At 42.3% G+C, this 27,892-nt stretch overlaps 1 protein-coding gene across 1 annotated transcript; it reads left to right on the top strand.

Moving 5' to 3' along the window:
• On the top strand, positions 1-24,712 carry LOC148046364 (vomeronasal type-2 receptor 26-like). Its single transcript, XM_087714695.1, has 6 exons — positions 1-8; positions 10,785-11,076; positions 11,616-12,470; positions 14,453-14,680; positions 22,829-22,955; positions 23,790-24,712. The coding sequence occupies exons 1-6, from the start codon at positions 1-3 to the stop codon at positions 24,710-24,712; spliced, it is 2,433 nt and encodes an 810-aa protein (XP_087570821.1).
• The last annotated feature ends 3,180 nt before the right edge of the window (positions 24,713-27,892 follow it).

Below are 27,892 nucleotides of genomic sequence, written 5' to 3'. Positions count from 1 at the left end.
ATGTACAGGTAGCCACACCCCGTAAGTGTCACCCTAGAATCAGCACAAACACACTTGCGCACGCAGGACAAACTCCCTTTTTGTATCCATTTTCTCTGCAACTGTCCCTATAGACAATTTCCTTGATTGGAAATAAATAATTCTCCTTTCCTCACAACTATCCACATTTCATTTTTATCTATTTTTATTAATGTTATTAATTTTTCTTTTCTGCATGTACAGTCTGTGATCCTTGAGTAGGATAATGTTGATGTCCATAATTCAGGGAGAAAATAAAGTCTATGTCAGAGTTTGAAGCAGCAATCACATCCAGAAAGCACAAACAGGTAACTGATTCAGCAGGATTCATTAACGTCTCTTTATATGTAACATAACACGTCAATATACAATATCAAAAACAGGTTTTCCAATGTGGTAGTATATACAAGCAAACACAGGCAGAGGAGAAAACAGTTTCAGTTTCAGTTCAGAGCAGCAGACTAGTTCAGACTCAGCACAGACTCAGAGCTTAATGTGAGCTCCGGCACCTCCCAGCGTCTCCCAGTGAGTCAGCAAACCAGAAAGAGCCTGGGTGAGATTAAGACCTTCAGAATCTCCAGGACCGGACAAAATTTCAAAAAAAAACATCGCTCCCGAAGGCTATTTCAGCCTCCATTGCGCCTAACAGCTGAGCAGCCTAACAGCTGATCCATCGAGCGAGGGCGGCGGCGGCGGCGAGACGCGGACGATCGGCGTCCTTTAACATCCTGGATACCTGGGTGCCCTAGAAGCCCCTGGTGGTTGCCTGCCCTATCGGATGAGCCCTGGTCCTGGAAGGTGCCCTAGAGCAGCGGAACGGTGGCAGCGGGAATGGAACGGAAAATGGCTGCCTGAGGTTTTCACTCTCACGATTGGGTCCCCCCCCCCCGCTGTTCTTCTTAGATCTAAACAGCGTGGGGCTTGGAGAGGAACCCTGGACTTTCATCTACAACTAGAAAAAGGAACGGTGAGCTTGGGGGATTTGAAACTGGCTATTATCATCTTCATTATTACCATTACCATCGCGGTAAAGAGGAGGAAATTATTGTGGCTTGGGTGAGCGAATTAAGTGGCGATTTAGCCACCACCATCATAGCTCGCCTGAACGCCCGCCCCTCCCCTATCCTGTATTTTGGTGCCTACCTCCCTCACCGTTGGAGCCTCTCCTTTTTACCCCTCCCGTGTCTTGGACAATCTCTTTCCCTGTCTGCCCCTGCTACTGCGGAGCCATGCTTGCCTGCCTATTTGTTCTTATTTAATATGAGCTTTACTGCCTGGCCTGCGACCATCGGCATTGGCCCGGAACAACTGCCCTTCTCCACCACTTGCTACCACTGCTACTTTGGAACACCTAATGTGAACAACGACCATCTGTTTAACATTTTGACATCTTATGGTATATATACTTATGGTGCATTTGGTTTGGGGAAAGGAGTGATAGAGGATGGCAGCTTCAGGGACAGGAACTTGGCATTTTAAAAACTGGGCACTAAGCTGGCACCCCCCCCTTCCCCCTTCTAACTGGTTCCAGTCATTTGTAGACTTTGGACATTTAGACTCTGGCCATTCCAGGACTTCAGGAGAGGGGGAAGATAAGATACCCCCCTGCATACTACCGTTTTATCTCCTATGGACTGTTATTGTTTATTATTCCACGCTTTATCTGGACTTGGAGGGTGTGAGACTGCAAAGCTGGTGCTGGCTGATACCTGGGGCCTGTGCTTTGCCCCCCCTCCATCTACAACTATTTTATAGAATACGGATCTTGGACTTTGGCCTCGGATTTCTCTGGAACTGGAGGAAGGGAGGCTGGCTCTTCTAGAACTCATAATTTTAAATTTTGTGTCGCGCAATTTTAAGCGGGTATGTTGAGTGCGTGGGATTGAATGAGTTAGTATGAAAGACCCACTTTTAGTACTATTATTGCTGTATTCTTTTTGTGTTTTAATTATATTGTGGGGACTGTTTGTGTGAGTGTCTGAGTATGCCTGATTCGGAGGACCTGGCGGGGCAAGCGGGGGCCATTGGGGTGGTTGGGGGAATTATGCCCACAGGAGAGAGTCGGAGCATTGCGGTCATAACAGGGAGAGGCAGATATGGCGGGGACTTTAGGGCTGGCCATTATCGGGGAAGGAGGGTTCGCTATATCGCAGAGATCCCTCCTTCTGGCCCTATGAGTCCCACTCCAAGGTCAGATGGTGTGAGCGATCAGGACCCTGGTCTCAGGCTGATGTCGCTAAATGCCAGGTCTGTTATTCATAAGGCTCCCCTCGTCCGGGACTTGATTGTAGACGAGGGGGCAGACCTGGCATGTATTACTGAGACATGGCTGGGCACGGAGGGAGGAGTCCCCCTCATAGAGCTGTGCCCAGACGGGTTTCAGGTGCTTCATCAGCCGAGAGCCCAGGGAAGGGGTGGCGGTGTGGCTATTGGAGTCCGGGAGTCTTTAGCTCCTCGTAGGATCCCTGCTCCGGAGCTTGCCGGGTGTGAGTCCCTACTAGTGAAGTTGGACCTCAAGGGTCAAGCGGGTTTGCTGCTAACGTACCTGCCTCCCAACTGCATTGCAGCAGCCCTCCCTGCGCTCCTCGAGTCAGTAGCCAAGCTAGCAATTGAGTTCCCTAGACTAATGGTTCTGGGGGACTTCAATCTGATTTCGCTCGGTGAACACTCTGACGGAGCGCAGGAGTTCATGGCTTCCATGACAGCCATGGGCCTGACCCAGGTAATTCGAGGCCCTACCCACTTAGCGGGGCATACACTCAACCTCGTATTCCTCTCGGAGCAGTGGAGTTATGATCTTGGTCTGAGGGGAAATGAGATCATTCCCCTGTCGTGGTCAGACCATTACCTACTGAGGCTAGACTTCCGGAGGCCAAACCCCCACCGTGGGGAGGAGGAACCGACCAGGTGGTTCCGCCCCAGGCGACTGATGGACCCTGTTAGGTTCCAGACGGAGCTTGGGGTCATTCCAGATGCTCTCGCCCACAGTTCGGCGGAGACTATTGCTGCGGCCTGGCACTCAGCGGCATCAGAGTCTCTGGACCGAATTGCGCCACTACGGCCCCTCTGGGTCAGCGGCTCGCGGAGGCCCCCTTGGTTCACCGAGGAGCTCCGCGAGATAAAGTGCCGGAGGAGACGCCTAGAGCACCTGTGGAGGTCCGACAGGTCCGTATCGAACCGAGCACTGTTGACAGCTTGCACCAAGGAGTATATTTGGGCATTGAGAACCGCCAAAAGATCACACATTGCCTCCTTGGTAGCGTCCGCCGAGTCTCGCCCAGCCGCCCTGTTCAGGATAACCCGCTCCCTCCTAAACAGGAGGGAGACGGGGAACCCCCTGCAGGGTAAGGCTGAGGAGTATAGTCAGTTCTTGGCGGACAAAGTTGCTCGGTTTCGATCGGAACTGGACTCCACCCCCGCAGATCCAGCCGGGACACAGGGGAATAACTTGGTAGACCATCTCTGGGTTGAGTTTCAGGATGTTGCCTCTGGGGATGTGGACAAGGCTATGCGAGCTGTGAGTTCCTCCACCTGCATACTGGACCCGTGTCCCTCTTGGCTGACTGCCAACAGCAGAGAGGTGACACGAGGCTGGATCCAGGCGGTTGTTACCACCTCTCTTCGGGAGGGACACCTCCCCACCGCGCTTAAGGCGGCGGTGGTGAGGCCCCTCCTGAAGAAACCGTCCTTGGATCCAGCAGTTCTTAATAACTATCGTCCAGTCTCCAACCTCCCCTTTGTGGGGAAGGTTGTTGAGAAGGTGGTGGCCTTACAGCTTCAGCGTACCTTGGAGGAAGCTAACTATCTTGACCCCTTCCAGTCTGGCTTCAGGCCCAGTTACAGCACTGAAACCGCTTTGGTCGCATTGACCGATGATCTCTGGAGAGCCAGAGATGGAGGCTATGCGTCCATCCTGGTTCTCCTTGACCTCTCAGCGGCTTTCGATACCATCGACCATGGTATCCTTCTGCGACGACTGCGGGAGGTGGGGGTGGGCGGCACTGTTTTACAGTGGTTCTCCTCCTACCTCTCGGACAGGTCGCAGTCGGTGTTGGTGGGGAGGGAGAGATCGTCCCCGAGGCCCCTAACCTATGGGGTGCCGCAGGGTTCGGTTCTGTCCCCCCTGCTATTTAACATATACATGAAACCGCTGGGCCAGATCATTCGGAGGCACGGGATTAAGTACCACCAATATGCGGACGATACGCAGTTGTATCTGTCCGCCCCGTGCCAACTCAATGAAGCGGTGGACGTGATGAACCGGGGCCTTGAGGCTATTAAAGACTGGATGAGAGCTAACAAACTGGTGCTCAGCCCGGAAAAGACCGAGTGGCTGTTGTGTTTTCCTCCCAAAAATTCGGCTAACGTTCCATCAATCAGGCTGGGGGGGCAAAATTTATACCCCTCAGACAGGGTCCGCAACTTGGGAGTCCTCCTGGATCCACAGCTGAGTTTTGACCACCATTTGTCGGCTGTGACAAGGGGGGCATTTGCCCAGGTTCGCCTGGTGCGCCAGTTGCAGCCCTACCTGAACCGGGAGGCTCTCACAACAGTCACTCGAGCCCTTGTGATCTCTAGGCTGGAATACTGCAATGTGCTCTACATGGGGCTGCCCTTGAAGAGCATCCGGCGACTTCAGCTAGTTCAGAACGGGGCCGCGCGAGTGATCATGGGCGCACCACGGTTCGCCCATATAACACCGATCCTCCGTGAGCTGCGCTGGCTACCTGTTGATCGTCGGGTGCACTTCAAGGTCTTACTTACCACCTATAAAGCGCTCCATGGTAGTGGATCTGGCTATTTGAGAGACCGCCTCCTGCCAATTACCTCCCTGCGTCCCATCAGATCGCACAGAGTAGGCCTCCTCCGAATTCCATCCGCCAGTCAGTGCCGACTGGCGACTACGCGGAGGAGAGCCTTCTCAGTTGCAGCTCCGACACTATGGAACAACCTCCCCGTGGAGATCCGTACCCTCACCACAGTCCAGGCCTTCCGCACAGCCCTCAAGATCTGGCTATCCCGTCAGGCCTGGGGATAGGATTACTCTCACCCCGCCCGAATGTTGAGTGAATGTTGTGTTTTTATGGATAATTTCTTTTATTCACGTTTCTTTTTCTTTTTAAGTCTTGTCTTACACTCCCTTCCCCCCATTGTTGTAAGCCGCCCTGAGTCCCCTCAGGGAAAAATTTTTTGGATAAAATCCAAAACAAAAAAAATCCAAAAAAAAAAACTTCAGGGCGAGCCATTACCAGGGAAGGAGGGCTCCCTATGTCAGAGAAATCCCTCTTTCTGGCCCTGTGAATTCCACTCCAAGGCCAATGGCGCGAGTAGTCAGGACCCTGGTCTCAGGTTGCTGTTGCTAAATGCCAGGTCTGTGGTTCACAAGGCTCCCCTCATCCAGAACCTAATTATAGATGAGGGGGCAGACCTGGCATGTATTACTGAAACCTGGCTGGGCCCGGAGGGAGGAGTCCCCCTCACCGAAATGTGCCCAGAGGGTTTTCAGGTGCTTCATCAACCGCGACTCCAAAAAAGGGGCAGGGAGTAGCCATTGTTATCCAGCAGTCCTTAGCTCCTCGTAGGATCCCTGCTCCGGAGCTTGTTGGGTGTGAGTCCTTGCTGGTGAAGATGGACCTTGCGGGTCAAGTAGGCTTGTTGCTAACATACCTGCCTCCCAACAGCATAACGACAGCCCTCCCCTTGCTCCTCAAGTCAGTAGCTGAGCTGGCAGTTGAGTTCCCCAGACTTATGATACTGGGGGACTTCAATCTGCCTTCGCTCGGTGAACACTCTGATGGAGCACAGGAGTTCATGGCTTCCATGACAGCCATGGGCTTGACCCAAGTAATCCAGAGTCCGACTCACTCGGCGGGTCACACACTCGACCTTGTATTTCTCTCGGAGCAGTGGAGTTGTGATCTTAGTCTGAGGAGTAGTGAGATCTTGCCCCTGTCATGGTTGGACCACTTCCTACTGAGGCTCGACTTTCGGAGACCAATCCCTCACTGTAGGGAGGAGGAACCAATTAGGTGGTTCTATCCCAGGCATCTTATGGATCCCCAGGGTTTCCAGACGGCGCTTGGAGTTATGCCTGAAACTCTCACCTGCAGCTCGGTAGAGAACTTCGTCACTACTTGGAACTCGGTGGCAGCTGAGACTCTCCACCGGATTGCGCCTTTACAGCCGATCCACAGCAGTGGATCCAGGAGGGCCCCTTGGTTTACCAAGGACCTCCGGGAGATGAAGCACCAAAAGAGATGCCTAGAGCACCACTGGAGGTCCAGTAAATCCAAGTCAGACCGAGCACTATTAAAAGCTTGCATCGGAGCATACCTCTCAGCAATACGGACAACCAAGAACAACTATATTGCTGCTCTGATAGCGTCCGCAGAGTCCCGCCCTGCCACCCTGTTTAGGGTGACCCGCTCCCTCCTAACACCGAGGGTTGTGGATAACCCTTTACAGGGTAGAGCAGAAGAATATGTCCAGTTCCTCGCGGACAAAGTTGCTCGGCTGGGATGGACCTGGACTCCAATTGTGCAGAGCCAGCCGGGGTACCGGGGTAAGGTCTTCAATGACATCTCTGGACTGACTTTCAACCTGTTGCCCCTGATGAAGTGGACAAGGCCATGGGAGCGGTGAGTGCTGCCACATGTATACTGGACCCGTGCCCCTCCTGGCTGGTTGCGAACAGCAAGGAGGTGACACGGAGGTGGATCCAGGTGATGGTGAATGCCTCCCTTCGGGAGGGCTTCTTCCCACCGGCATTAAAGATTGCAGTGGTGAGATCCCTCCTAAAGAAGCCATCGCTGGATCCAGCCATTTTGAACAACTATCGTCCAGTCTCCAACCTCCCCTTTATTGAGAAGGGTGTTGAGAATGTGGTGGCCTCTCAACTCTGACGGTCCTTGGATGAAGCCGATTATCATGGTATCCTTCTGCGACGGTTGCAAGAGGTGGGGGTGGGAGGCACCATTTTTCGGTGGTTTTCCTCCTACCTCTCGGAAGGGTCGCAGTCGGTGTTGGTCGGGGGCAGAGGTCAACCCCTAGGCCCCTGAAATATGGGGTTCCACAGGGTTCAGTCCTGTCCCCCCTCCTGTTTAACATCTACATGAAGCCACTGGGTGAGATCATTCGACGGCACGGGATAAAATACCATCAATATGCGGACAATACTCAGTTGTATCTGTCTGCTCCGTGCCAACTCAGTGGAGCGGTCGACGTGATGTGCCAGTGCCTGGAGGCTGTCAGGGTCTGGATGGGGGTTAACAAGCTTGTGCTCAATCCAGACAAGATCGAGTGGCTGTTGTGTTTCCCTCCCAAAAATCTGGTTAGCATTCCATCACTCAGACTGGGGGGTTAAATTTTACGCCCCTCAGACAGGGCTCACAACTTGGGAGTCCTCCTGGATCCACAGCTGACTTTAGAACATCTTTTGTCAGCTGTGACCAGGGGGGCATTTGCCCAGGTTCGCCTGGTGCACCAGTTGCGTCCCTACCTGAACCGGGAGGCACTCACAACAGTCACTCACACCCTCGTGACCTCAAGACTGAACTACTGCAATGCGTTCTACATGGCGCAGCCATTGAAGAGCATTCGGAGACTTCAACTTGTCCAGAATGCAGCCGCGCAAGCGATTGTGGGTGTACCTCGATACACCCATGTTACACCTATCCTCCGCGAGCTGCACTGGCTTCCAATCGGTCTCCGGATACGCTTCAAGGTGCTAGTTATTACTTATAAAGCCCTTCATGGTATTGGACGTGGGTACTTGAGAAACCGCCTGCTGCCAATTACCTCCCAAAGACCCATTAGATCGCACAGGGTCGGCCTCCTCCAGGTTCCATCCACCAGCCAATGCCATCTGGCTATGACCCGGGGGAGGGCTTTCTCTGTTGCAGCTCTGGCCCTTTGGAAAGAACTCCCCACGGAGATTCGGACCCTCACCTCTCTCCTGGCTTTCCGAAAAGCCGTTAAGACCTGGCTGTGCTGGCAGGCCTCCCTTCCCCTCTTGACAGGTGTGGTTGTTGGTTATTTTAAATGCCTGTTTTATATTTGTATGTTCCCTTTCCCGTTTGAGTTGTTCGCCACCCTGAGTCCCTACAGGGAATAGGGTGGCATATAAGTAAAATAAAACTTCAAACTTCAAACTCCGAAAAATATGATAGTCCATTACCAAACACTCAAATGTTTAATCATAAGAGAAGTGAGTGTGACTGGATGGTAATCATGAAGGCATGCGAATATAGTTTTAGAGGGGGCACTGGTACAGCATGTACCATATCTTAAAACATGTCAGCAAAGTGGAGGGGCAGAAGAGATATGCATTTAACTAAATTGGGAGCCTGGGAGATGAGAAGGGAGAATTTATCTGCCTTCTAATCAATCTCTTGCTCTATTAATCAGCATTGCTTTCAATGGATTGAGAAAGCAGGACTCAACATCTGTTATGATCCCAAGATCAGTTCTTTCTCCCCTGATGAGGAGCTGTCAAGAGATGGGTCACATAATTTCTTCAAATAGAAATAGATTTGAATAGCTTTGGGAAAGGGAATTTCCTACCTACCTAAATTAATTAAACTTGTTTTTGGGGCATGCACAGAACCTAGTGGGACGGAGCAGTTTACGTTTACCATTAGCAACAACTCCATGAGGCTCAGTAGGTGGCATTATGAATCACTCAGATGATAATTATTGTAATCTACAACTTTAGATATGCATAAAAACAATAGAGAGTCTATTTCATTGTCCCAGGGAAAGTGTGGTGAAAAAGATGTGGCTGCACTCTTATGAAAGGAGCCAAATTACTTTGGCATTCAACATACTTTGCCATGGATTTCTACTCTCTCTTTTTGTCCTCCAAGCTTCTTTCAACAAGACCTTTAACCCCAATTGCAGTAAGAAACTTCATTTTCAGCTTAGTTTCCCCGCTCACTTCAGAGATGTAGTCATTGGAGAATTTGTGTCTACTATATATTCTGAATTGCCTTTACTGCACTTTATGAAATTTCCAGAAGGATCTTTGACAGGAAGGCAAGTACTCCTTTGAAAGAAAATGATGTGCCCTTCAAGGGTTGGTTTTTTTTAAGGGGATTGTATTCAAGATATAAGGGACACAGAGGCTCAGTTACTAAGACACTGAGCTTGTCAATCAGAAAGTTCAGCAGTTGGGCAGTTGAAATCCCTAATGCTGTGTAGCGGAGTGAGCTCCCATTATTTGTCCCAGCTTCTGCCAACCTAGCAGTTTGAAAGCATGTAAAAGTGCAGGTAGAAAAATAGAAACTACCTTTTGTAGGAAGGTAACAGCATTATGTGCGCCATCGGCATTTAGTCATGCCGGGCACATGACCATGGAGACGTCCCAACTAGAGTCGGGAACGACTAGCACGTATGTACGAGGGGAACACCTACCTTTGCTATTCAAGATATTCTGATTACATTTTTTCCACTTTAGATGACAATTAAAGCTGGTTTAAACATGGTTTTTATTTATTCATTTCTCTTGGTTAATGATGTTTCAGGTGCTGGAATATAGCGGTTGAATATAGCCTTATAGACCTGGTTTTGCATGTGGCTGTTATTATTCATGAATTAATCTCTTCGTGAGAAGATTTGGTTTTAATTACACTGTCCCTCTATTTTTTTATTTAGTATACAAAAAGAGAAAGAAATCGCATCAAAACTATTCAGCGTGAATATTTTAATAAAAGTTGTAAGTCCTCTACATCTATGATTCCCATACTATATAATGACACTGTTTGGATTTTTTCACTTATTCCTTATATGCAAACACTTCTAATACCAAGACTTTTATTTTATAACTATTGTAGTTACTTGAGTTTTCCACTTATCATGCAGTGAGTCTCCTTGGTACTTTAAGGCACACAAGGAAGGGACAGAGTTAAATACATGAATGTGTAAAAATGATATATCTTAAGCAGGGATTGGTTCCTGCTGGCATTGCTGCCAGGTCACTTTGCACATGCTTCATACACTGTCAGCTGTAAATTGTTCTGTGCATGCACAGAACATAAAAAAATGACTGAAAAACAAGCCAACAGCGGCAACCGGGAACCGATTCAGGGGGGTGGGCAGCAAGCTGTCCCTATCATTTTGGCAAGTATATCTTAAGTATTTGGATTGTCATTAATTGATGGCACAATCCATCAGCTTCTGCCCTCCAGTTGAATTGTTGCCCTACATACATGAAACAATCCTTGCAATTGCATTAAACTTCTGTTTTAAACTTCTCAAAATGTGATGCACTAATGCTGTCAGATCCTCAAGTGAGATTCAGACCCTCCAATTCAGTTCCTGACTTGATGCCTTCCTCACTTCTGGAATGTCTTAACTTCTGAATTTTAAGAATCAAAGCTTTTGTCCCATATTACTTTTCTTGCCACATTTGTTAAGTGAATCACTGCAGTTCTCAAATTAGTAAATTTTGTGAGGTGAATCTGGTTTCCCATTAACTTTGCTTGTCAGAAGGTCCCAAAAAGTGATCATGTGATCCCAGAACACTGCAACTGCCATAAATGTGAATCAGTTGCCATGCATCCAAATATAAATCAGGTGACCAAGGGGATGTGGTAATGGTTCTAAGTGTGAGAAATGGTCATAAATCACTTTTTTTCAGTGCCGTTGTAACTTTGTATGGTCGGTTGTAAGCTGAGGACTTCCTGTACTCATTCAAGCAGACAAATACATCATTTTAGGTGTGGAGAAAAACATTAATATTGTAGAACTAAATGAAATTCTTCTTGCAGGCCATTGCCTAAAAACTTACAGCATGTCCTAGCCTTCAGTTTTGCCATTCAGGAAATCAACATGAATGACGACTTCTTATCCAACATCACCTTGGTCTCCAAAATACATGAGAATGGTTTTCAGGCAATGAAAGCCTCTCGAAACCTCTTGGATCTCTTCTTTCTTGAAAACTGGTGTCCCTTCAATTACAGAAAGGGAAAGGACCAAAACATCATGGCTGTCATTGGTGATCTTCCTTCCCAGAACACCATCCAGATAGCCAACATCTTAAATGCCTACAAAATTCCACAGGTAAGGATCTGGGCTCACATAAATGCTCAAGAACAAAGAGAAAAAGGTGGTAGTTAAAAAAAACTATAGGAGGACCAAAATTGAGGGTAATCTCTCAAAAGCAGAACAAGTTTTTATTTGTTTATTTTGTCAGAGAAATGTAATTCTTAATAAGCACAAACATTACATTTGGTATGTAAGAAATGGTGTAACTGTCCTTCTTGCTATCTTGATTCTTCTCCTTCTCTTTCTCCTTCCTCTTCCCCTTCCCCTCCTCCTCCTCCTCCTCCTCCTCCTTCTCAGTGTCAAGCTTAGCCATTATTAACTGATATTGTAGCAGTGTGTCTGATATAAAGTGATGAATGGAAAACTAATGAAGGTCTTATAGCAAAAGCTATAAGGAAAGACTTGTTGATCCCCAGATTTAATATTTAAGTCTCCCATCAGGATTTTTGATTGAAATAAGGTCCAAAAGAAATGTACTTCCTTCCTTCTTGTTGACATATCTGCAAAAACAGTAACTAGTCTAAAATCACATCATTATTATTCCCACTCTGCAGCTCAGTTTTGGCACTTTTGACCTGGCATTGAGTGATAAACAGCAGTTTCCTTCTTTCTTTTGGATGACTCCAAATGAAAACCTCCAGTATGCTGGGATTATTCAGCTCTTGAAATATTTTGGATGGAATTGGATTGATCTCCTCATTCCAGAAGATGCCACTGGAGAGAGATTTCTCAGAATTCTGAGACCGAAATTCATCCAGAGTGACATTTGCATTTCTTTAACTCAGTTTGTTCCGAGAGTGACCACTTATAACCCCAGTTTCATACGGAAGAGTAATCTAAGTAACATAGGACGTCTCCTGTGGTATAGTAAAACAAATGTAAAACTTGTTTATGGGGACATGGAATCTATAGAAGGTTTACGAATAATTCTTGAAAGCTATGAAATTCGTAGCAGATGCCCAATAGAGAGGGTTTGGATCATAAGTGCTCTCTGGGATGTCACATCTGTCTTTGAGTCAAAGACATTCACCACATTCTCCTTCAATGGCAGCTTGTCTTTTGCCCTACACACAAATAGGGTTCCAGGCTTTCAAGAGTACCTGGAGAACCTAAATCCATATCACTCTAAAGTCCCTTTGCTACCTGTGTTCTGGAGTGCCGCATTTATCTGTTCATTTCCAATAAGCAGTATAAATGTACCAGGCCAAAGAAAATGCACTGGGAAAGAGGATTTGGGGAGTCTCCCTGGAACCGCCTTTGAAATGGAGATGTCTGGCCAGAGCTACAGTATTTACAATGCTGTGTATGCTGTAGCACATGGTCTCCATGCTATATATTCATCCAGAGCCAAGCAGAAGACAAGAGGCAATGAAGAGAAGTGGAATTTTCTGAAAGTCCAACCTTGGCAGGTGAGTTTGATAGGTTGAAGTGTTTTTTGCCTTTCAATGGGAACATAGCCAAAATAATATAGTTATTTTAATGTTTACAAAATTCATTAAGTATACTTTTATGAATGAAGACAAATATAATTGTCCCAGGATAATGATGAGAGATTGAATCCGGGTCGGTCAATGGCACAAGAGATTTACTCTTCCGAGTTTCCAGATTCATGCTGGAATCCATCTTCAGGATACTTATCTCTACTGAAATACATGCTTTGGGCTGTTTGATTTATTTTTTTTGAACAATTCTTTTTATTTTTTAACAATTTAAAACATAAAAATTCAATATCTATATAAAAAGTATGTTTGCAGATTCATTCCTTGATTACCTTTTCCAGAATCTTCCCAGGTATTGTGGTCAGGCTGATAGATCTGTAGTTTGCTGGATTTATCTTTTACCCCTTTTCTGAAGATGGGAACTACATCAGGTATTTTCCAGTTCTCTGGTAGTTCCCCAGTACTCCAGGACCTTCAAAAGATATAGTTCAGTGAGATCATGTCTGCCAGTTCCTTCAGAATCTTGGGATTTAATCCATCTGGTTCTGATGATTTGAATTCATCTAAGGTGGACAGGTGCTCTCTTACCATTTTCTTGTCTATTTTGAGTTCTATTCCTGATAGGTTTTTCATAATTCTGTTTTTGATAGGTTGAAGTGTTTTTTTCCTTTTGTGTAAAGCCAGATGCAAAAAATGAATTAAGCAGTTCTTCTTTCTCTCTGATGCTCATCATCTTCTTGCCATTTTCTCCCACTGGTGGACCAATTGTTTCCTTGACTTTTTTCTTGTTTTTACATGTTAAAAGAAAGGTTTTTTGTCACAAAACTTTGAGCCTTAGCTTTCCTTATTTCATATTTGCATCCATATTTGTTGATATTCTGCCTTAATTGGATGCCCGCTTTCCACTTTTTATACTTGTTCTTTTTGTCTTTCAAATTTATAATTTTAGTTGTGTAGAGGCTTCATGGTATTCTCTGAAAATGCTTAATCCTTGTGGAAATTTAGATTTTTATTTACAGATATTATGTTAGATATATGGAAGTAATCTTTTCCCAGAGGCATTCTCCTTCCTTTCCAATCTTCAATCGCCAAAAACTCTTAAATCCAATAAAAGACTACAATTTTGCAACATTTTGAAGTTGAGTAGCAGAAGAAAAATTCACCAAAGTAGACAGAAGGAAGAATTTTGCAAAATAATAATAATAATTGATGATATGAAAGGCAAGGGTAGGATAGAAGGACAAAACTTGTCTTTCTCTAAGATATGTTTGGTGTAAGCATTTTCTGTCCCATGCCTGTCCCATGTTGATTTAATATATCAAGGTCATCATTGAACTTCTTAGTCATGTTTTATTAAGTAGAACTCCAATAAATAGGTTTTCTTGGGTTATCCATTATATATAACGGGCTTTGCACAAGGAAGAAGGAGTCAAGATATTCTCTAAAGCACTTGAAGGCAGGACAAGAAGCAATGGATGGAAAATAATCAACCTAGAACTAAGGAGAAATTTCTTGATAGAACAATTAATCAATGGAATGACTTGCTTCCAGAGGTGGTGAGTGCACTAACACTGGAGGTTTTTAAGAAGAGATTGGATAACTATTTTTCTGAAATGGTACAAGGTTGGACAAGAAGAGTAGAAAATATCTAAGTTCCCTTCCAACTCTTTTATTCTATTATTCTGTTATATTTCTTAGCAATTGTTTTTATCCCTCATGAAGTACAAATAAGCAATATATATACAAAAATATCTACTCGTAATACTTAAACATAAAAATATGAATATAGTCCTGCAAAACAGAATTATGCCATTGGAATATAAAAAATACTATCAACTCAAATTTTGATTGTTCATTGTTCATTAAAAACTGGTTGAGCACCTTTTGATAAATCCCATATTGTATTGCCTGCTATTGACACCAATTTCTCACTTGTCTCTCTTATCTTTCAGCTTCGTTTATTTCTGAAAAACCTCCATTTCAACAATAGTGTTGGGGAAGAAATAGCTTTCAATGAGAACGGAAACCTGGCAGCAGCATACGATATCATCAACTTGATTACTTTCCCCAATCGATCCTTTCAGAAGGTCCAAGTTGGACATATTGAACCTCAGAGTTCTCAAAAGGAAGACTTCGCCATAAATAAAACTGTCATTGTATGGAACCCCAAATTTAAGCAGGTGAGTTAAACAAACCAAATAAAACATGGGGATATTTTCTCAAATTTCTAGAATTTTAAACCAGTAATCTTAGAGTAGTTCCAAGATCATTCGATATCTTCTTTTTTTATGTTAAAAAGTTTTATTTTCTTTTAAAACAAACATTTCATCATTCCTCAATCAGTAAGACATCGGAGTACAATTTTTTGTGTGTCAAAATAGTTCTAGTTTACCACCAAATTCTTGTCTAGCCTAATGTATACCCCTCCCTCCATCCACCCTCCCCCCAACCCCCCTCCTCCTCCCCCCCCCCGACTTCCCAGGACCCATACACGGTATGAATTTTTAACAAACACAGTCTAAAATCTATTGAGAAAAAAGAAATAAAGAAATTAATGACATCTCTACATTGATCTTAGCTTCTTCTTGCTAAGCTAACTTTAAACAATTTAAATCATTTCTGATCTTAAACATAGGCTAACTGGAATTTCTTGGTCCTGTATTTATTTTGTATATTGTCAATCCATTTTTTCCAGTCTCGTTTATATCTCTCATTTGAGTGATCTTTAAGATATGCCGATATTTTAGCCATCTCGGCTAAGTTTGTGACTTTCAATGTCCATTCTTGAGTTGTAGGCAAGTCTTCCTTCTTCCAGTATTGCGCCACCAACAGTCTTGCTGCCGTTATTAGGTGCAGAATCAAGTTGGTCTCTACCACTGTAAAGTCAGTACGTATACCGAGTAAGAATAACTGAGGAGTAAACTTTATCCTTCTTTTAAAGATATTTTGCATAATCCACCATATTTTTATCCAGAATGCCTTAACCTTTTGGCAGGTCCACCATATATGATAATATGTAGCATCGAGAGAACCACACCTCCAACATTTAGGCTGTACATTCGGATACATAGAAGCCAGCTTTTTAGGATCTAAATGTCATCTATAGAACATCTTATAAAAATTTCTCTCAGGTTTTGAGCTTGTCTGAATTTCACATTTGTTACCCAGATTCTTTCAATAGCAATAGTTAGGCTTATATACCGCTTCATAGGGCTTTCAGCCCTCTCTAAGCGGTTTACAGAGTCAGCATATTGCCCCCAACAACAATCTGGGTCCTCATTTTACCCACCTCGGAAGGATGGAAGGCTGAGTCAACCTTGAGCCTGGTGGGATTTGAACAGCCAAACTGCTGAACTGCAGTGCTGCATTTAACCACTGCGCCACCTCGGCTCTGTAGATTCTTTCCCATGTATCCTACATTATTGGTTCTTCAATATTTTGAGCCCACTTTATCATACAATCTTTAACTAATTCTGTTTCCGAATCCATCTGTATTAATACATTATATATCCTCTTTATATGCATTAAGCTTTGATCTCTTATTTGTTTAAACAAATTATCTTCAGCTTGCATAAAACCAATTTTTTGATCTACTTTCCACCTGGCCTGTAATTGCCCATACTGGAACCATGTTTGAACTACCTTCTCCTCTTTTAATACCTCTAAAGATTTTAGTTGTAGTACCCCCCTTTCCAAAATGAGAAGCTGTTTATAGGTAGTTCTATCCTGTTTTTGTGCTATGTTCATATTTTCAATTGCATGTCTAGAAATTGCCCACATGGGTATCTTGTCATTTAATTTATATTGGTATTTTTTCCAGACCGACAGTAAAGCATTTCTTAAAATATGACTTTTAAACTTCTTATCCAATTTTTTGTTGAATAACAGGTAAGCATGCCAACCATATACCAGATCATGTCCCTCGATATTCAGTATTCTATCATTAGTTAAATGAGTCCAATCACTAATTACAGATAGTGCCACTGCATCATAATATAATTTTAGGTTAGGTAATTTCAAGCCTCCTCTCTCACGTACATCTTGCATTATTTTCATCTTGCATTATTTACCCTTGGCTTCTTTCCTGCCCATACAAATTTGTTGATACCCTTCTGCCATTCTAAAAGATTCGCATCTTTTTTAAGTATAGGTAACATTTGGAAGAGAAATAAAAATTTTGGTAAAATGTTCATTTTCACTGCTGCTATCCTACCCAGTAAAGATAAGTGCAATTTCTCCCATTTTTTCATCTCTATCTGTATACTATGCCAAAGTGGTTCATAATTATGCTTATATAATTTCCCGTTTGAGGTTAAAATATTGACTCCAAGATATTTGACTTTTTTAACTACCTCACATCCTAGCATCCCTTCTAGTTCTTCCTTTTGTTTAGTATTCATATTTATAGCTAACATTTTAGTTTTTCCTAAATTTATTTTAAAACCAGATACTTGACCATATTGATTAATCGTATTCATTAAAACCATACTGGATTCCTGAGGTTGTTCCAATATTATGACCAAATCATCCACAAAAGCCCGTACTCTGTATTCTTGCTGCCTAATCTTGATCCCTTTTAGACCATCCAAGCCCCGTATTTTATTCAACAATACTTCAAAGTTATAATAAACAATAGCGGGGACAAAGGACAGCCCTGTCTTGTACCTTTTCCAATTTGAAAAGAGTCTGTTAAACTTCCATTGACTATAATTTGTGCTGTTTGCTGTTGGTATATTGCTTTAATTGACTGTAAAAAATTATCTCCTATCTGCATTTTTTGCAATATCTTCAACAGAAATTGCCTGTTAACTCGATCAAAGGCCTTCTCAGCATCCAAGAATATAAACGCAGCAGGGATCTGGTTGTTCTTTCCCAAATATTCTAATGCATTAATAATTAATCTGACATTACTTTTCATCTGTCTCCCCTGTATAAAACCTGTTTGGTCGGTGTGTATCAATTGTTGAATAACCAGCATTAACCTATTTGCTAGTATTTTAGTAAAAATTTTATAATCTACTTTAAGTAATGAGATAGGTCTATAATTTTTTGGTTGGGTAGTATCTTGATCTTCTTTGGGTATCAAAGATATAAATGCTGTCTTTCAAGATGGAGGCACTTTACCTTCCGTTTGAATCTTATTAAATAATTCTCTAAGAGGTTCTATCATTTCTAACTGTAAATTTTTATAGTAAACCGCTGTCAAACCGTCTGTACCTGGTGCTTTCCCTAACTTTAATTGCTTAATTACCTGCAAAATTTCCCCCGAGGTTATTGGTTGATTCAATTTTTGCCTGTGCTCTTCTCTAACTGAAGGTATTTTCTCTTTATCTAAATATTTGTCTATATCTAGACCATTAATTTTATCCCCTTTATACAATTCTGTAAAAAATTCCCGAAATGCCTTTTGAATCTCTTCCTGTTGAAACACCTCCTTCCCTCTGTAAATCAGTTTAGATATATTTCGAGTTTTCCTTTTTTCCTAATCTGATAAGCTAACCATCTGCCAGGTTTGTTTGCATTACAAAAGGTATTGTGTTTTGCATATAATAAATTAGTGGCTACCTGGTCAGAGATCAACATGTCAAATTGAGATTTTAATATGGTGATAGCTTCCTTAAACTTTGTATCGCTTGGATTCATTGTTAACTCCAACTCTTTTCTCTTAATTTCCTCTTCCAATTCTGTTCGTTTTAGCCCTTGTTTATATCTATGTGTTTTATTTATATTCATCAGCACTCCTCTCATATACGCTTTGCTTGCATCCCATACGAATTCCACATATGTACCCTTATTCATATTCAAAACAAAATATTCAGATAACAATTTTTTTACAATCATTAATATACTTTTCATATCTAAATAAGTTTTCATTCAATCTCCAAGACCTTCTTGCCTGCACTACCCTTCCCAATTCCATCCAAACTGGGTTATGATCCGAAAGGATCCTAGCCGCAATCTTTGTCTTCTTGATCCTAGAAAGCAAATCATTAGTGATTAGTATAAAATCAATCCTTGAAAGGGATTGATGTCTATCAGAGAAGAAAGTGAAATCATATTCCTCTGTGTTTCTTTCTCACCAAATATCTCTCAATTCAAAGTCATCCATCATGTCAAAAATGGTTTGAGTAGCTTTGCTCGCATCTTAGTATTTGGGTGAGAAGTATTCTTATCACTCTTAGTGTCTATCACACCATTCCAATCACCCAATAGTATACAGGACCTATAGTCCCACTGTACTAATTTGGCATGAAGATTTCTATAGAATCCATCTTGCTGTTGATTAGGAGCATAAATTCCCAAAAGTAATGTCTTTTTCCCTTCTAGGATTAGGTCTAAAGCGATATATCTTGCGAAGGGATCTGCTTCAATTAATTCAGCTTTCATGTCTTTTCTTAAGTATACAACTATACCATTCTTCTTTTCCATAGCAGAAGCTATGAAATGTTGACCAAGTTTTGAGTTAATCAGATATTTTTGATCAGTTGATTTGATATGAGTTTCTTGCAAACAAATTATGTCATTCTTAAACTGTTTGAGATAGTGAAGTATTTTCTTTCTCTTCTGTGGAGAATTCAATCCATTGACATTCCATGTTAAGATCTTAGTTGTCGCCTTTGGTTGGCTGAAGCTTTTTTAGAGCTTCTTGCATGGCCTGTTTAACCTTAGGCCTAGCTCCTCCCACTGCTTCCAGATTTGTTGTTCTAGCTCCTTGATCGATGGCCGGTAATTGTTGAGGTTGTTGCCTTTTAGCTTGTTTCTCCATTCATCTAGTAATCATACGGCTAGGTCTTTGTTCCATGACACCTTGCGCTTCTAGAAGAGAGAGATGCTCCATCTTATCTGATAGTTGTGTAGTTTGCTGTTTGTCCTGTCCTTCTTGTGGTCTTTCTCCAGATCCAGATGATGCAGGATATCCAGCCTTCAAAATATTATGGTAAAAATCTCAGGCTTTCCATACAGAGTTGAGGCGATATCTTTGCCTATCAAATGTAAGTATAATACCAAATGGTGCGTCCCATCTATACTATATCTGACGGTTTCTGAGTTCTTCAACTAAAAAAGCGTAGTCTCTCCAGGCTCTTAACATTTGAGGTGGTATCTCTTTCAAAACAATCAGGTCTTGACCGCCAATTTGGAGCTTAGTGTTATAAGACTCTTGTAGTATCATGTTTCTGAGCTCTCTTGTAGTGAACTATATAACGATGTCTCGAGGAAGCTGTTTCTGCTTTGCCAACCAGGAGTTAACGCGATAAACTTTGTCGATCTGCCAGTAGAACTTAGTCTCTGGTCTTTCCACCAGGCGGTCAAAGGCTTCTGATAGGATCTGTTTCAGGTTCTCCTGTTTCTCCTCACGCAGCCCCCTTATTCTTAATGCCAGTTCCATTTGTCTGTACTGTATCATAATAATTTCTTTTTCAGCATTTTCAGCTTTTTGTTCCACCACCTCTGTTTTCAATGTCAAGTTGGTATTAGCCTCATTAAGATCCTCTAGACTATCTTCAATTCCGGAAACATGTTCTGTCAATACAGTTACAAGTCCCAGAATTTCATCTTTAATTTTAACAACCCTGGCATCGATTTTATCATACAACTCCTGTTTAAGTTCTTTTATTTCCCCTTTATTTCTTTTATTTCTTCTTTTCCCTCCTGTTTTATCTCCTGTTTTATCTCCTCTTTAAGATCTCTAAGTTTATCTTCCATTTTAATTGTCTGAGCGTTGAGAGCCACACTTAATTCACTCAAGAAGAATTCTTTCGTTAACAAATCTCCAGCAGGGGGCGTAGGGAGCGGAGGCTGCAACCTTGTGCCAGGCACTGGGGATGTGCCCCTGGGAATAGAGGGTGACGGTTTCAGATTAGGATTTGATTTTGAGGCCATTCCAAATTTTATCTTCCAGCAGTTAATAAAACTCTACTGGCTGACTGCAGCTATAAGAAAAGATGCTGAATTTCTCCCTTTGTTTTGAAATTTGAGGCTTGACAAAGCTTTACCAAGGATTTCAGAAAATAAGCATTGTAACAAGACAGTTCAGCAGATTCATCACCATTTAAATTCCAGATAAGCAAGATTAATGAGAGAAAGGAAGTCTTGTAAAAATGAAACTAATTAAAAAGTTTCTGCTGGCCGATTGTGAGGCAGGGTGATAAGACACTCCTTTGAAGTTTTAGAATTCTGTAGCGTTTAACAAGGAGATTAAGAAAATAATCATTGTTACAGGAGAATCCAGCCAGCTTGGCACCATTTTAAAAGCCTCTAAGTAAATAGATTTTCAGAAGAAGATCTTGTAAAAAAAAAGAGAAGCTAGGATCTTGGTAAACAATTAATGTCCTCGTAAACAGATTCAGCTCGTATTAAAATCAAATAAATCAAAGCTGTGAACTGAGTGGGAGAGATCTTACTTTGTACTGCACAAGGCAGTTTGAAGTTCCCAGCACGGATGCCGTTCTGCCTTGAGCTGGCCCCCCTCTCTCTGCAGACACAGAAGCTGCAAAAATCGAAGGGCATTTGCCAACAAAACTATACCTTCTTCCCTTCTTGCCTGAAGGATAAGAAACCTGTTATGACGTCAGATAGATGATCATCTAAACAGATACATGACCAGGAATTCGGGGGCAGCTATTTTAAGCTGCCACCATCAGCAAACTCCTCCCAGGAAGCCCGATCATTCGATATCTTCTTAATGATGTTAGAACACTCTTGTATTCTGGAAAAATGAAGAAGTTCTCAAATGTACATTACACTTTCAGATTGTAGGGAAAGGGAGCTCTGGTCACTGGGGTTATGGACCCTCTGGGTTTAGGAACTTCTTCAGAGCTTAGTGAAGTGGAAGATTCATCTTTTGAAAGGTAACATTGAATGGATGATTTACCTTTCTCCTTTAAAATAATATATGAAAAATTACAGTTACATTAATAAAAACAAAAAGGGAAAGATTTTATATATAGAGAGAGAAGATAGATAGATTGATTGATAGATAGATAGATGGACGGATGGATGGATGGATGATTGATAGAAAGATAAATAGATAGATAGATAGATGATTGATATATATGATAGATAGATAGATAGATAGATAGATAGATAGATAGATAGATAGATAATTGATAGATAAATGACAGATAGACAGATAGACAGATAGATAGATGGATGGATGGATGGATGGATGGATGGATGGATGGATGGATGGATGGATGGATGCATGGATGGATGCATGGATGCATGGATGGATAGATGGATGCATGCATGCATGGACGGAGGGAGGGAGGGAGGAATGGAGGGATGGATGTTTGATATATAGAAGACAGACAGACAGACAGACAGACTTCCCACTGATGAGTTTATCTGAGTTTGTAGTCAATGTTTGAATCAACTGAGGCACAAAGTCATCACAACTATTTTCCATTTCAGTCTAACATAAACATCTCATTTCCCTGGAGCTTCACAGGAAATCTTTTTCCTGCCACTATCTCCTTTTGCTTCCCATTGCCAATTCAAAAATGTGGGGCAGCTTTTAGCCATTTAGAGATTCAGTGGGTTTTTTCTCTTCTTTTTCTCAGAAAACTAAATAACTTTTCAGCAGGCACTAGTGCTTATGTGTTTTGAAATGCAGGGAAGATTGGACTATTGTGTTATCCCATTTTATTGTTCGTCACAGAATACTATAGATGGACTGTGGACATATACTAAAGTTGGCATCACCCAAGTCCTGTGCTCACCACACTTGCAACACTCTTAATTGTCTGGTGGTTTTTTCATAATTGAGTATGTTCAGAAAAAGGGAGGCAACTGAAGCTGGACAATGTCTTTGCCTTGCTTGACCCATCCTGTGCAATGAAATTTGGGAAACCACCTTTGAGTGGCAACATAACACAGAAATAATTGGAAAAGGATACCAAATGCTAAACAGGAATATTTTTGCTGTCAGCTCAGCAGTTTCAACATTCTTTCCCATACATCACAAATTTATTTTGGATTTTCTTATTACTATTCAAATTTAAAACAGCTCATTAAGGTCATGAGAAACATGCTATTTCATGATCCTCTTTAGGACATCTCAAGTTCCTTTATGTAATGTGAAGAGGTGTCTGGATTTGGATTTGTCTTCAAATTTTCAATAGCAGTTCAAAGACTTTTCAGATTTTAACTGCTCCTCTCACTGAGTCTAGCAATCGGTCCTAGGAATTCCAAATTTTGCATTATTAGAAATTACAAGAATCTGATTGTGGGGGAGGGTTGGATTTATTTAAAGAGAATGACTGCTGTCTGATTGGTTCAAAGCTTGATTCTAATCCATTTTAATGTCTTCCTCTGGCCATTCTCATTAGACACCACCTTCTGCCACCTGTGTAGAAAGCTGCCATCCTGGGTACCGGAAATTGATTGAGGAGGGGAAACAGGTTTGCTGCTATGACTGTGTCAAGTGTTCAGAGGGAAGCATTTCCACCATGGTTGGTAAGAAAAAAAGATCTGTGTTTCTTTAAAAATACATTTTGTTCTAAACAAGTTTGGGTTATTGAATATACCATATTTTTCAGAGTATAAGACGCACCATTTCCCCCCACAAGAGGGTGAAAATCTGGGTCCGTCTTATACATTGAATACAGGGTTTTTGGCCTCCAGAAACCCCACCGCTCTTTCACAAAAATGGATGTGCAGAGCATTTGGGAGGCTTGCAAAATGCTCCTGGGGACTGGGGAGGGCAAACACAAGTGAAAACCGGGCTGGTTTTTGCTCATTCCCCCCCCCCCCGCCAGCGCCCAGGAGCACTCTACAAGTCTCCTAAAAGCTATGTATGCTCCTTTTTTGGCAAAAAAAACCGGGTCATTTTTCGCTTGTTTTTGCAAAAAAAAAAAAAAACAGCCCCAGGATCACTTTGTAACCCTCTCAAACTCTCTGCATTCCTTATTTTCTTACAAAAAATGAGGTATGCATAGGTTTGGGAGGACTGCACAGTGCAAAAAAAATTTTTTTACTTCATCTCTTAAAAATCTTATACTCCCAAAAATACAGTGGTTTTACAGAAAAGCATGGATTGATTGGGATCTCACACCAGCCTTGTTCTCTTTCTTCTTTTTTAAGTAAAAACATTTCTTTATTTAATTCTGTAATCTCTTGATCAGGAAATGTACTGTATTGAATACAAAATAAACTTTAAAAGGATTTTCTTAAAGCAAAATTTTTAAGAGGTTTATTGTCTTCCAAAATAACTTCAGGATGGAATAATTTTTAAGAACTTAATTCTATTCAATGTGTAGACTTTTTAGAGCGTTTATTTATGGTTTTCAGATTCCAACCAATGTGCGAGTTGTCCCGCAGAGCAATATCCAAATGAGAAACACCATCAATGTATTCCCAAAATTATCACCTACTTATCCTACAAAGAAGTCCTGGGAGAAGTCCTGACTGGCTTTGCTGTTTCTTTTGCTCTCATCACAATTGCGGTGATGGGGACATTCATCTTCCACCAGAACACTCCCATCGTCAAAGCCAACAATTGGGATATAACCTGCACCCTGCTTGTCTCGCTCCTGCTGTGTTTTCTTTGTTCCTTCCTCTTCCTCGGATGTCCAGGGAAAGTCACATGTCTGCTCCGGCAAGCAGTTTTTGGAGTGGTCTTTTCCATTGCAGTGTCTTGTGTGTTAGCCAAAACCATCACTGTGGTTCTGGCCTTCATGGCCACAAAGCCAGGGAACCGCATGAGGTGGTGGGTGGGGAAAAAGCTGTCCATCTCAGTCATTGTTTTTTGCTCCCTTATTCAAACAAGCATCTGTGCTGCCTGGTGGACCATTTCTCCTCCTTTCCCAGAGTTGGACATGCATTCCCAGCTGGATGAGATTTTAGTGCAATGCAACGAAGGCTCGGAGATCATGTTTTACCTTGTGCTGGGCTACATGTGGCTTCTGGCCCTCATCAGCTTCACAGTGGCCTTCTTTGCCCGGAAATTGCCTGACACTTTCAATGAAGCCAAGCTCATCACCTTCAGCATGCTGGTCTTCTGCAGTGTTTGGGTGTCCTTTGTGCCCACGTACTTGAGCACCAAGGGGAAATCCATGGTGGCTGTGGAAGTCTTCTCTATCTTGGCCTCAAGTGGTGGATTACTAGGTTGCATTTTCCTGCCCAAGTGCTACATTATCATACTGAGGCCAGAGCTGAATACGAGGGAGCAGCTAGTTAGGAAAAAGAATGGTGTGATTTCAAGAGCAAAATGAATGATGGCTGAATTCTATGATGCTATAAAAAGAACATGACAATAATCGGCCAAAGAATTGTCTGGGTGGTTTACTTTGTACGCATTCTTTCCATACTGCACCCAAAATCTGCGTCCTTTCATTCTTGGAAGGATAGAAGGCTGAGTCAACCTTGAGTGCCTTCAGGATTGAAGTCAAGGCTTTGGGCAAGAATTTAAAGGCAAATTTGCTCTTACTGTGCCCTCTGTTTTCTTAATGTAAGAAACTTCACATGTACACAATATCAAGGAGAAAAAAATGTACACAATTTTTTCTAGATGAAGACTTCTTTGTTCAGAAATAAATTGCTTGGGTTTTCCAGAACTGATCTTGTTTATTGTGTAAGATTTTATCTCATTTATATTTAGACTTAGACTTAAACTTAGAATAACTTTATTGTCACTTGAAATGTGCGCAAATCAGCATACATTAAAATGAAATTTCATTCCATACAGCTCTTAAGGGTCATCTCCTACAATATACACTACATAAACATGAGAAATAAGTAAGTAAATAAATAAATGAGCATATGCCCATATACCCAAATAGATTGTGTCACACAGAGAAATAATACAGTCTAGTTTGGATTTATAAATGTACATGGTGAGAAAAACAAATCTTGCGAGTTTACCGGACAGATGGCATAGGGAACATAGCTGTTACAGAACCAGCTAGTCCTGGTAGAAATACTTCAAAACCTCCTCCCAGAGGGGAGCAACAGAAACAGACCATAAAATGGGTGTGTGGGCTCTCTAACAATGCTTTAAGCACACAGCATTTATAAGCAGTATCCTGAATAACAGGAAGCGGCCTTCCTATAGCCTTCCTGGCTGTCCTTACCACTCTCTATATAGACTTTCTGACTGAGGCACTACCACCAAAGCAAACAGTGATGAAGAGATTGTTTGTTAAAATGATCTCAATTGTCCCTCTGGAAAAAGTGACGAGGACAGAAGGAGAAAGGTGTGCTCATCTGACACAGGAAATGCAGGTGCTGGTTTGCTTGCTTCTCTCAGGATGACATGTGGAGAGACCAATTCAGATTGTTAATTGTCTGCACCCCCAGATACTTAATGCTATTGATCACCTTTAGAGCTGCATTCTTGATACTGAGTGTACTATGACAATGCCGGCTCTTTTAAAAATCTACAATGATTTGTTTGTTTTATTAATATTTAGAATCTAGTTACTTTAATTGCAATAAAATACTAATATGATTTATAGTCATGTATTTAGGGGGACACAATAACTCAGTGGTAAAACACATAGCTTATAGATCAGAAGGTCGATAATTCGGTGGTTTGAATACCTAGCACTGCATGATGGAGTGAGTTCCCATTACTTGTCCCAGCTTCTGTCAACCTAGCAGTTCGAAAACACGTAAAAAGTGCAAGTATAAAAATAGGGACCACTTTGGTGGGAAGGTAACAGTGCTCTGAGCACCTCCATACGCCTTCATGAATCATGCCACATGACCACGGAGTCTTCAGACAACGCTTGTTCTTTGTCTTAGAAGCAGAGATGAGCACAGCCCCTAGAGCTGGAAACAACTAGCACACATATGTGGGGGGTCTTTATCTTTACCTATTTATTGGCACCCTCTTTCCAACACATTTTCTTTTTAATGCCGTGATTTAAATTTATGAGGATGGGGATCATATTCAAAAAGCTTGCAATATTTATGCAATTTTAGAATCATTTTCTTTGCCATCTTATCCCTTATTTTATTTATTTATTTGTTTATCAAATTTATAAACCCAGCCACCCCATATGGAAGGCAGTCCTCAGTAATACAGAACAAAAAATTAAAACCACAAATAAAAACAATAGATATGCAAATATATAAAAATCATATAAATGGTAAATATAAAAACAGAGCTACAAGTTCTAGGCAAAGAGGGAGGAAAAATAGCCATCCCAGCAATAGAGCCATCTAAACAAGTCTCCCATTCCCTGGGAGCCCCAGGTTTGATAATATAATCAGTTCTTGAGGGCCTTCAGGAATAAAACAGGATGGCTCATCTAATTTTAAGGACAAAGAATGTTCCATAAGCAGAGAAACACAAACAGAGAAGTTCAATTGCATGGAAACCACTGAGTGCATGTCCTTATATGACAGTCCCTACAGGATGTATTCTCTGGCATATCTGATGAGGTTACCTGATGTAACCTCATGGTCTAAAAAGTGATGAATGGAAAATTAATGAAGGTCTTATAGCAAAAGCTATAAGGAAAGACAGTTATTTGAAGGACAGTTATTTGAAGGACCCCCAGGTTGGATCAATCTGGGGCCATGTAACTCCATCCAGTGCTAAGATGGCAAATTGGTCCCTGAATTCAGAGTCATTTCTAGACTTCAGCTGGTATCATATAGGAATTATTTATTTATTTATTTATTTATTTATTTATTTATTTATTTATTTATTTATTTATTTATTTATTAAATTTTGTATGCCGCCCACTCTCAAAAGAGACTCAGAGCGGCTTACAGTAAAAAGTGGGGGGGATATAAAAAATAAAAAAATAAAACAACAGTTTAAAATTGCACAACAGTCACAAACCTGAAGTGGGGCTGGACAACTTAACCGCCCCAGGCCTGCCGGAACAACCAGGTCTTAGTTGCTTTGCGGAAGGCCGGAAGGCTAGTAATTGTCCGGATCTCAACGCGGAGTTCGTTCCAGAGGGGCGGAGCTGCAACAGAGAAGGACCTCCCCTGGGGTGTCGCCAGCCGACATTGGCTGGCAGATGGGATCCAGAGAAGGCCTAGTCTGTGCAATCTAATCGGTCTTAGGGAGGTAATTGGCAGGAGGCGGTCTCTCAGGTAGCCAGGTCCGATGCCATGTAGGGCTTTAAAAGTAATGATTAGCACTCTGAAGCGTGTTTGGAGACCAATGGGAAGCCAGTGCAGCTCGCGGAGGATAGGTGTAACATGGGTGTACCTAGGTGCACCCACAATCGCTCGCGCAGCTGCATTCTGGACTAACTGAAGTACGAACAGTCTTCAAGGGCTGCCCCATGTAGAGCGCGTTACAGTAATCCAGTCTTGAGGTGACGAGGGCGTGAGTGACTATCTGAAGGGCCTCTCAGTCCAAATAGGGTCCTAATTGGTGCACCAGGCAAACCTGGGCAAAGGCCCCTCTGGTCACAGCTGACAAATGATGT

Source organism: Thamnophis sirtalis, unplaced genomic scaffold (genome assembly GCF_051295495.1).
Source record: "Thamnophis sirtalis isolate CommonGarterSnake01/CBP01778 unplaced genomic scaffold, rThaSir2_p1.2 scaffold_4, whole genome shotgun sequence".
Taxonomy (NCBI): domain Eukaryota; kingdom Metazoa; phylum Chordata; class Lepidosauria; order Squamata; family Natricidae; genus Thamnophis; species Thamnophis sirtalis.
Note: the sequence above shows the minus strand (reverse complement) of the source record. Positions and strands in the feature narration are given on the sequence as shown.

Excerpts from the sequence above, each read along its gene's own strand:
- LOC148046364 (XM_087714695.1), top strand. Across the intron at positions 12,471-14,452 it reads TGAAAGTCCAACCTTGGCAG|CTTCGTTTATTTCTGAAAAA; the intron begins GTGAGTTTGATA and ends CTTATCTTTCAG. Across the intron at positions 22,956-23,789 it reads AAGCATTTCCACCATGGTTG|ATTCCAACCAATGTGCGAGT; the intron begins GTAAGAAAAAAA and ends TATGGTTTTCAG.